This window comes from Mytilus galloprovincialis, chromosome 14, assembly GCF_965363235.1.
Source record: "Mytilus galloprovincialis chromosome 14, xbMytGall1.hap1.1, whole genome shotgun sequence".
In the NCBI taxonomy this organism is placed as follows: domain Eukaryota; kingdom Metazoa; phylum Mollusca; class Bivalvia; order Mytilida; family Mytilidae; genus Mytilus; species Mytilus galloprovincialis.
The window spans coordinates 53,702,664-53,713,669 of NC_134851.1; the positions used below are offsets into that span (position 1 = coordinate 53,702,664).

An 11,006-nucleotide genomic window follows, 5' to 3' on the forward strand; every position below is an offset into this window, starting at 1 on the left:
TCAAAATTTCAAAAAAGAATTAAGTGCTGCAAACTGGATGAAACTTTATAAGAATAGTAACTGGCATGTGCACAGTTGCATTTTGAAGTTAGAATTTCCAAAATGGCCGCCGTAACCATGGAAACAGCAAAATTGTCCAAAATTTCAAAATGCTTCAAACTTAATGAAATTTAGCAAAAATGATAACTTGCAGGTGTAGATGCACTCTTTGACTTTGGAATTTTCAAAATGGCTGCCGCTCGCCTGGCAATGGGGGGACGAGGGTGCCATCCGTTATTGCTAGCAATTACAAATCTAGTTATTATTATTTTTCTTGCAACAAATTTTGTCCAGGTGATTTCTCGAAATCCAATGGACCAATGTTGATGGAACTCTACTATAGTAAGGACCCCCAGGTGCAGAGTTGCAGGAAGCATGGAATGGTTCAAGATGGCTACCGTTTCCATGGAAACAGAACAAATGTGAAAAAATCCAGTTTTTTGTTTTGGTGAACTGTTTGGATATGCTTTATCTCAGAATCATTATATTTTAATACAATGTAGGTGCCCACTATATACAGGTGTTTGATGATTTTGGTGATCATTGGAACTACTATGTTGCCATGGAAACTACACCAAAAATTTCGAAATTCTCAAAATGCTCCAAACTTCAGGAAACTTCACAGTAACGATGAGCAACATTGGAAGATGAGGAATTTGGCGTTGGAATTTCCAAAATATCTGTTGTTACCTTGGAAACAATGCAAAAAGGTCAAAACTTTGAATTTTCACAGAACATTCCAGAACATCAATGTTAAATTTATTCTAGAGACATTAAATGGTATATTATTATGGAGGGCAAAAAATGCAGCACGGGTTTGACTTTGGAATATTCAAAATGGCCGCCGTTACCATGGAAACAGCAAAAATATGAAAAACTTCAAAATGCTTGAAATTTAAGGAAACTTATAACAAATGTTTCCTAGCTTATGTAGACTTGACTTTTGAGTTTGGAATTTTCTAAATGGCCGCCGCTCACCTGGCAATAGGGGAAGGGTGCCATCCGTTATTGCTAGCAATTACAAATCTAGTTATTATTCTTCCACCTATTTTGTCCGGCAGTTTTCTCGGAGCCAATGGAACCCATCTTAATGATAGTTAACTATAATGAGGAACACAAAATTTCGGGTTGCAGTAGGTCTCAAGACCATAAAAAATGGCTGCCGTTACCATGGAAACGGAACAATTGTGAAAAATTCCAGTTTTTGGTTTTAATGAATTATTTGGAGATGCTTTAACTTAGAATCATAATATTTTGATACAATGTAGGTGCCGGGCATATACTGGTTTTGGATGATTTTGACAATCATTGGAACTATCATGTTGCCATGGAAACTACACCAAAAAATTCCAAAATATCAAAATGCTCCAAATTTAATAAAACTTCATAGTAACGATGAGCAACATTGATATCGGTGGAATTTGGCGTTGGAAATTCGAAAATGTCTGCCGTTACCATGGAAACAATGCAAAACAGGTCAAAATGATCCAAAAACCTTAAAGTGGCATTTACTTTCTTAAAATGGACGTCAAATTGATCGAAACTTTGATGGTATGGTCCCTCCCATGTACCAATGTGGTATATGCCATTAAATTTTGGGAATAGTCTCTGATCCCATAGGAACCATTACAAATGTCAAAAATTTCAAAAATTTCAAAATGCTCCAAAATTGATGAAACTTTATAGGATTGTAGACTGGTAAGTCTGGATGAGACTTTTGATGTTGGAATTTCCAAAAAGATCACCGTTGCCATGGAAACTGCAAAAATGTCAAAAATTTTCAAAATGCTTTGAACTTTATGAAACTTGATATTATTGTTAACTGGCAAGTATAGATGAGACTTATGACTTTGAAAATTTCAAAATGGCTGCCGTTGCCATGGAAACAGCAGAAATGAGATTTGTTTTAAAATGCTCTAAATGAACTAGAAAATATTACAGAAAGATGTATAGCCATGTATATTTGTGCATTCACTGTTAAACATTTTTTTAAATGGCTGCCGCTTAGTGGCAATAGGGGGAAGGGTGACATCTGCTATTGCTTGCAATGGCAATTCTAGTTATTATTGAACACCTTATATTGAACGTTATATGTCTTTTGTTTTTTTCATGTATCGTTTGTTTGCTGTCATAACATATTATGCATAGATAAAATATTATCTTTTCTCTGTCTGTGAAGAGGTCCGTCGTCGTACTGGGTATTAGATGCTAAAGAGTCTAAACTATTTTGTCGTGGAAGTCTAGACACAGTGACCAAATACATTTATAGAAAGCTTATGGCACAATCTGAAATTCCACCTAATCATTTATTAATTGTATATTTACGAAAACCCGAAGAAACTAATTAACGCGTTTAATAATTGTGTTAACATTGCAGTTTTGTTATCACCTTTCTGACCTTTATACTCTTCTATGTGTTTGGCTTCAAAACACCTTTTTTCGAAGGATACCGATTGTTTCAAAGGGACATATTGAAGGGACTAGGTTTATAGCGCTCTAGCTTTTTGGATGGCATATGGCAAAATTTAATCGTTAAATGATAAAAAACTAAATACATTTTTAAATCTCACACAATTTTAAATAGTAGGAATTTTTTTTCGAGAGCTTACGTATTTTTCCTTTTTTTTTAACAAGTTAATTAAGATTAAAAAAAATGTATAGAATTTTGATTTAAACATATTATTAAGAACTTGGCATATTGACTAAATACCAGTTCTCTCTATTGTTAAATATCCTCTATCCATTTCTATTGAATCCATCTGATGAGTTGAACCTTTTTCAACTGATTTTTATAGTTCGTTCTTATGTTGTAATGTTTCACCATTGTCCCAGGTATGGGGAGGGTTGGAATCTCGCTAAAATGTTTAACCCCGCCACCTTCTTTCTGTACGTGCCTGTGCCAAGTCAGGAGCCTGTAATTCAGTGGTTGTCGTTTCTTGATGTGTTACATATTTGTTTTTCGTTCATATTTTGTACATTAATTAGGCCGTTAGTTTTCTCGTTTGAATTGATTCACATTTGTCATTTCGGGGCTTTTTATTATGGAAAGCCTAAGCTGTCATATATTAGAGATTTACATAACGTTATGCTGAAGCTTCCAATGTAAAGTTAATACAGCGTGATGATGAATTAAATCATCAAAATGAAAACTTTATATAATAAAATGCTAAGTTGAATCTGCGTTGTGTTGACTTGCAACTTCAAGTGTTGATGTTGTGAAAGCATCGTGGTAAGCCACGGCGTAATGATGATATGCTTATCTTTTTGATAATTGTGTCGTTGGGTGGCTGTCTTTTTTTATGTATAATTAATTTATTCTTGTTTCCTTACCCCAAGGTTTGCCTGAAGTAAAATAAAAATGTTGCATCTGGAATTCTCCCAGCCGCCAATTAAAAACATGTTAATTATGCAGGGGCGGATCCACGATTTTGGAAAGGGGGGGGGGGGGCGAAGTAATTAATTTTGTCGAGCGGAGCGAGGCGAAAAAATTTTGGGGACCATTTTTTTTTCTAAAAAAAATAAAATAAGTGTAAAATGCATTTTAGTTAAAGTGTAGGGGCTGGACATTTTTGGTGCCGTATATTCTCTACATTGATTGTCTATTATAAAATGATTGAATGGATCCAAAGCTATGTACTATTTAATATATTTGAAGTGGAATTTGTCAGTAAAAAATGGACACGGGAAATTCCCGTTTGTTGTATGGTTAATTAGCATAACTTTACAGATTTCTTGTTGTGAACAAGATATACGGCTATTCAATGAAATTTACAGTACGACCGACACGAGGAAAAACAAACAAGATTCTTTTTCCATTGAAATGTTTGGTTTCAAATGGAAGCGAGGGTTACAAATCAACCAAAAGGCTACGAATGAATCGGAAACGAAAATGAAGTTATGAATAACGTTCGACACATGGAGTCATATAGGCCACACCCAGCAGGCCGGTTGCAGTATATCGTTTCGGCGGAACAGACCTTCCGGTCAAATATGGGATTCATATGCAATCCTCCCCCCCCCCCCAATAAAATAGTGTAATGGAGTATAATTTTCTGTGGGGTGGAATTGTGATAAAGAAGTCAATACGTCCTGCCTCAATACTTTGAAGGCACCATCCTCAGCCTAAACATGTGTTACTGTAATCTGAATTTTAAAATGACTGAGTGACGGATTTTTTTTCGACATACTTGTCAACTCCACCGTAGCGAATCACATAACTTTGACATAATCAATAATATATTACAGTGAATACGAGCGAAAACTATCTTTATAAGTGGAGAACTGTCGCATTATAATTAAATACACAACAAAATTCACAAAGTCTAGGCTGATTATTAATCATTTTATAAAAAAAAAAAAAAAAAAAAAGTGCCAGCAAAGGGGGACGCCCCCCTCTGAATCCGCAAATGAATGTGGGCATCTGTTTGACAGTTAGAGATGCATACAATCGCAGTCAGGGTAGGTTGAAACTGAAAAAAATACCAAGAATGTGTCCATAGTACACAGATGCCACATACGCAATAACATTTTCTATGTTCAATGGACCGTGAAAATGGGGTAAAATCTCTAATTTGGCATAACAATCAGAAAGATCATGTCATAGGTAACACGTGTACTAAGTTTCAAGTTGATTGGACTTCAACTTCATCAAAAATACCTCGACCAATAACTTTAACCTGAAGCGGGACAAACGGCCGAACGAACGAACGAACGGTTGAACGGAGGCACAGACCAGAAAACATAATGCCCGTAAATAGGGCATAAAAAGACCCGAAGCGTCGTAAATACTGTGTGTGTACACGTTTAAGAACAGTTGTAACAAGTCTTTGAGGTGTCTGTGATTTTCGCCTGTCCCTTTTAAACATCCCATCTTATCCCGCCCTCCGTGCATACCTTTCAACCTATTGTTAATTTGTTCTCGTCCTGGATATGAATAACACATGTTACAAGTTTTTAAGCCCGTAACAATCAATGAACCAATTCATTTTTTTTCAATTTTACACAATCTCTGTCCAATAAAATAAGTTTTATATCGTTTTATGTTTGTAAAATATGGGGCATGATAGTATTCATAAATATGCATGCCATGAAAAGAATCCATGTGAAATTTTATGAACTCTTGAATCGCTTAATTTGAGGGAAAAAAGCTCTTATTTAATAAAGAATATTTACACGCTGGTTAATGTGATTTTGCTCACAGTAAATTGATGGACTGTAAAAAAAAAACGAAATAATATTTTTGTCTATTGTCTTTTGAAAAGATTCTTTTTTCTTTAAAGATAGGCAAATCATTCCCTTAATCAAATAATTCGATATAAAAAAAAAAACGCTTTGTAAATTCAAAACTTAATTCTTCATGTTAAGCACTTGTCTTTAAGGCATTTGCTGGTTCGTACATGATAATATGATATCTATACGGTGGACCTTTAACCATTTTTGAACAAAGTTTAATCTTTGGAGCCAGTTTTGGAGGATGAATGAATTTGTAAGCTCTGTGACTTATTAAATAATAAAGATGTAACTCGCGTTAATTGTTATACCGTTTTAAGCGGGATCACGTAGTCTGCTTAAAACAAAGTCTGTGTCGCTGTACGTTACAAAAACATATTGATTTGAATTAATAAGCAAAAATTTATTGGGTTTTGCATTAAGTTTTGTAAATTAAACCGGCATTTTCACCACGTGTTCTGTTACTATAAATAGTGTCTTAATCTTTATTTAATTGACCAATCATCATTCTCTAGAAGTAAATGACATATTATTGCCTTAGGTAATACATAACAAATATGAATTAGCCACGTTGAATATACTACAAAAGTTAAACAGTTATTATAATACGAAAGTGGCTTCGCATATACAACACATACATTTCAAAATGGTTAAAATCTCTGTATTCTTTTGTCTTCTTGTCTCCGTTTGTTTGTCCGTGGTGGCAAGCGAGGAGGTAAAAGAAATGGATCAAGAAGTCAAAGAAACAAAAGAACCAGAAAAGAAACCAGACTTGAAAATTGAAGTTGTGAGCCTACCGGAGAAAGGATGTGATAAAGACGCCAGAAAATCACAGCGGCTAGATATCCTCAGCATGAAATATACAGGATTTCTGGAAAACGGCACAAAGTTTGAATCGACGTAAGTTTAATCCTTCTTTCCTTTCATATATAACCCAAGAGGTTCTCGAATATACAATCGACGTAAGTTAAACCTTTCTTTCCTTTAATATATAAACTGTGAAGTTCTCGAATATGCAACCTAACAACTTATCAACAGAATAACATTCGGAGAAATTAACAATAATTATACTGGAAAATAAGAAATACAAAACACTGTTTTATTTAATTGTTATCAAAATGTGTATAATATCTTAATTCGGTATTGAGATAAGTAAACGATTGGATGTAACAGTGAACTAACAATTAAGAAAGAATTGTGTACTGATGATAGGACTAGAATGAGTGTTCCTTTCTCTCTCTCTCTCTCCCTCTCTCTCTCTTTTTTAGAATCACAATAACACATCATCACTGTAGAAATTGACTTATGATTTATTTGTTGAAGGTTTATTTAATGATTTAGTACTTTATTATTCATAAGTTTTTATTTCTATAGACGATCGTAAATTGGTGATGTAGAGGATTGACATAACTATAATATTCGACACCTGTTGTTTAATATATAAACATTAGTTATAATAGTCAGCGGGATTGTGTATTAAGCACCTAGATCGATTAAGATCAACTAAATTGTATTTTCTGTACAAAAGAAATATTAAATCATATGTATTTGTTACCTTAAACATTTCTACAAGTTTGAATAAAGTATTCATCATTTAAGATCGACTTCTAACAAATAATACATCTTCATTTGTCCATGTTGTCATAAAAACATTTTCGTTTTTTGCATTTTGAATAATCATTGAAATCTGATAACTAAATGTTTTTTTCAAATACATGTAGAATCAAATCAGACGATCTTTCATAGTTTCGGCGGCCCGCCATACACGACTTCAATTTTGTGCGTATGTGTGCTTGTGTGTGAATGGACGAGTAGTTGTTTGTTTGAGTTTAATATTCATTTCTCCCTCTTTTTAAAAAAACTTGGTTTTAATGACAAAGTTGATAAATTTATTCAAAACTATTAAATAAGTGATTATTCAGTGTCGCAAATTGTAGGCTGTCTGTCTCACATGCCTAAGTGCATTTTTTTCTGATTTGCCTGGTTATTGTTTTTAAGTTCAGAAAAAAGTTTGTATGAAACTACACTCTAAAAATCAGTAATACCTATAAATATTTCAATGTTATAATAAAAAAAGCTGGACAACAACAAACAAGGAAAATACAGCAAGCTTGAGCAACATGAATATGTCTGAATATAAAAAGGTATCCGGGCCTTGTGTGCATTGAGAAGACTATAATGACTCTATTGCGACTCATAATCTGTTTTAATTAAAATTGGATAATCTGTTTCTTGGATGTGTATAAAACCAGTCATTCAAACTAAGAATTACATTCTTTTTACAGGGATGACCACAATCAAGAGTTTTCTTTTCAACTCGGTGTTGGTCAAGTAATCCAAGGATGGGAAAGAGGAATGCTAGATATGTGTGTTGGCGAAAAGAGAAAGTTAACAGTTCCTCCACACTTAGCGTACGGTGATATAGGAGCAGGTAATAACCATTAAAAGACATATATTTTAAAGTTCCTCGACACTTACGCCACGTACGGTATATTGGTGCTAATCGTCCTTCTCTCCATCTATATCAACCTGGTCAGTCGTATCAAGGCTTTGAGACATCACACTGTGAGAGAAGACGTTATCAAGCTTGCTTTCGTCAAGCGTAAAACTATCTTATGGCGGAGAAAAAGACCAGTAATAGTACGATAAACAGATAATCGTGTTTTCTTCGTATAGATATCGTTAAACATCAGCCGCTCGACACAATGTGATGCTTTTTTGCTCATTGTGACTTGCGGCTGATATTTTACGATATCAATTTGTAGAAAATCCGATTAATCTATACTGGTAATGACAATAAAACAACCTTATTAGTTCTTCCGCAGTAAGCGGTGGAGGTAATGTCAATAAAACAAACAATGCACATTGCGTACGTTGATTGGCTACACTGCAATCTTGCGTTATTCCTTAAGCAATTTCATTACACAATAACATTTATTATTCATGATGACACGAGGTTCACAATAAAGTGCACAAGTAAATTAAATTAAAGCTTGATAAAAATCGTGTTTTCATGATCTAGCAAAACATGTAATTATAAGTATTGAATGCTTCTTTTTGTAACTTCATAGGGTTGTAAAAGCGTTGACTGTGTGCACATTTTAAGAATGAAACGCGGAAAAAATGTACTTCGGTCAACGCTTTTACACCCCAATAAAGTTACAAAAATAATCATTCAATTCTTAAGTATATGTCGGACTATCGTACCGTCGGACTATAGAAATGTCGGACTATTAAACCATCGGATCTTTGAACCATCGGACTATAGAACTGTCGGACTGTCGAGCGGACCCCCTCAAAAACAATAGGCGATATAAAAGTGATTACAAGTAATCAATCAATCAAACAATCAATAATTAAATTATGTGATTCTTCCTTATTTTTTTCAATGGCATACAGGTATCTCACGGACTATGAAGACTCTTCAAATGTATCAGGCATATAATGTTATACATGTACGACAGGAGTTTTGTCTGTACATAAGACTCATCAGTGACGGTCAAATTCAAAACAGTAGGAGGGCAAAAGTTAACAACCAAGCAAAGAAGAAGCACGCACCACTTATCCCTTATCCTCTTCGTAATGATTCAAATGATTCAAGTACTACTTTCTAAGACGTAAACAAGATCCAATAAAACACGCTACAAGGAACCATTTATACCTAGGAAATTTAACGTGAATGAAAAAAAGAGTTGAATAAAATTAAGAAAGGCAATGGGGAATGTGTCAAACAGACATCCACCCCGACCATAGAACAGCAGAACAATACATATCATGTATCCCATACCTGTGATCTTTGCTATTAAAAACTTTTAAGATTTTTAATACATAAGCTTCAGATCTGTCTTGAGTGGATTAAGCCCATTGAAACTCATTGCCGAGTATTTATAAAAAAGTATGATTGCCAATCAGACAACTGTCCACAAGAGACCAAAATGACACGAACATTAACAACTATAGGTCACCGTACGGCCTTCAACAATGAGCAACGCCCATACCGCATAGTCAGCTATAAAAGGCCCCGATATGACAATGTAAAATAATTCAAACGAGAAAACTAACGTCCTTATTTATATAAAAAAATGAACGAAAAACAAATATGTAACACATAAACCAACGACAACCACTGAATTACAGGCTCCTGACTTGAGACAGGCACATACATAAATAATGTGGCGGGGTTAAACATGTTAGCGGGATCCCAACCCTCCCCTAACCTGGGACAGTGATATTTGTTCATTTTGAGTTGATAATAGAATATCTTTTCGCATTATAAAACATTCATATGTGTTCCAAAATCATTTTCTATCTTCAAATTTTCAGGTGAGCGAATACCTCCTGCTGCTACCTTAATATTTGAATGTGAGCTAGTGAAGATAGATAACGGACCTAAACCCACTAATGTATTCAATGAAATAGATGCAGACAAGGACGGCTTTATTACTAGAAAAGAGGTTAGTACATTAAAAACATCTGTCAAATACGTAATGTTAACAAAATCTGCTTACTGTTCTTATAAATTTGTTTTAATAAATTTATATTTTTATATGTTATTTATATTGGATTCTTTTCAAGTTTTTGTAAGTACAATTATGCTTCATGCCTTGTAGCATTAGTTTTAGATACTTTTTGCTCAGCATCACGATGCGAGCTATAGTTTCTTTCGAAACTAACGCCATCGTTGAATTATCAATTCAAAAATATAGGTACTGACTGGTTGCCATATGCTATGGCTATTATCTAATTGAATATAAGGGTATACTTGCAGATAATTGGGAACATATCCCGAAATTAAGAAGAAATAACATAACTTCCTGTGATATTGCAAAACACTTTTTACTTTTTTTTTCATAAATATCAAACTTGTAAAAGTAATAAGTTTATAGACACATCTATAAACTGTATGTTTTTTCTATTCAAGGATAAATTACAAATCATACATATTGTTCTATGTTTCAGGTATCTGAATTCCTAATAAAACATTCTGAAGACAAAATAGAACCAGAATCAGAAGAACATCAAAAAGTTCTTGACAACATATTTCTTCATGAAGATAAAGATAAAGACGGTCAGATATCTAAAGAAGAGTTTAGTGGACCTAAACACGATGAGCTTTAACATGATGTAAATCTTTAAACCGGTTTCATTTTTATTTATTTCCCATTTCGCTTAAATATGTGTTAGTTTCACCAAAACATCTGTAATAAAACCAAAAGTTTGCTGTGTTGAAAAAAAAAGTTGCGAAAGAGAGAGAAAGAAAGAAAGCAAGAGAGAAAGTGAGAGTTTTGCTTGTGTATAATTGTGGTCTTGTAAGATTTGACATTAGCATGTTGTATGCATGACATAGTAAATATTTTGTAGCATTGAAATGATTGATAATATTATCCCATTATCCATTTTGAGAATAAAATTATTATGATCGTGTAATAATCAAAGATTTAAAACTATATTTGCAGTACTAGGACATTCGCGATGTCACCTATCAACCATGATTTCAGCTCACCATGTTCATCACAGTACTATGACACTCGAAATGTCACCTATCAACCACCATTTCAGCTCACATTGTTCTTAGGGCAGCCATAATTTCAGCTCACCCTTGTTCTTAGGGCAGCCATAATTTCAGCTCACCTTGTTCTTAAGGCAACCATAATTTCAGCTCACCTTGTTCTTAGGGCAGCCATAATTTCAGCTCACCTTGTTTTTAGGGCAGCCATAATTTCAGCTCACCTTGTTCT

General features: G+C 34.0%; 1 protein-coding gene across 1 annotated transcript; it reads left to right on the forward strand.

The window, feature by feature from the left end:
* Nucleotides 1-5,831: 5,831 nt before the first annotated feature.
* LOC143058380 (peptidyl-prolyl cis-trans isomerase FKBP7-like) lies at nt 5,832-10,698 on the forward strand. The gene is made up of 4 exons (XM_076231881.1): nt 5,832-6,168; nt 7,554-7,699; nt 9,592-9,722; nt 10,228-10,698. Exons 1-4 carry the CDS (start codon nt 5,915-5,917, stop codon nt 10,384-10,386), a joined length of 690 nt encoding a protein of 229 aa, XP_076087996.1. The 5' UTR covers nt 5,832-5,914; the 3' UTR covers nt 10,387-10,698.
* The last annotated feature ends 308 nt before the right edge of the window (nt 10,699-11,006 follow it).

Excerpts from the sequence above, each read along its gene's own strand:
- LOC143058380 (XM_076231881.1), top strand. The coding sequence starts at position 5,915 with ATGGTTAAAATCTCTGTATTCTTTTGTCTTCTTGTCTCCGTTTGTTTG. Across the intron at positions 7,700-9,591 it reads GTACGGTGATATAGGAGCAG|GTGAGCGAATACCTCCTGCT; the intron begins GTAATAACCATT and ends TCAAATTTTCAG. Across the intron at positions 9,723-10,227 it reads GCTTTATTACTAGAAAAGAG|GTATCTGAATTCCTAATAAA; the intron begins GTTAGTACATTA and ends TCTATGTTTCAG.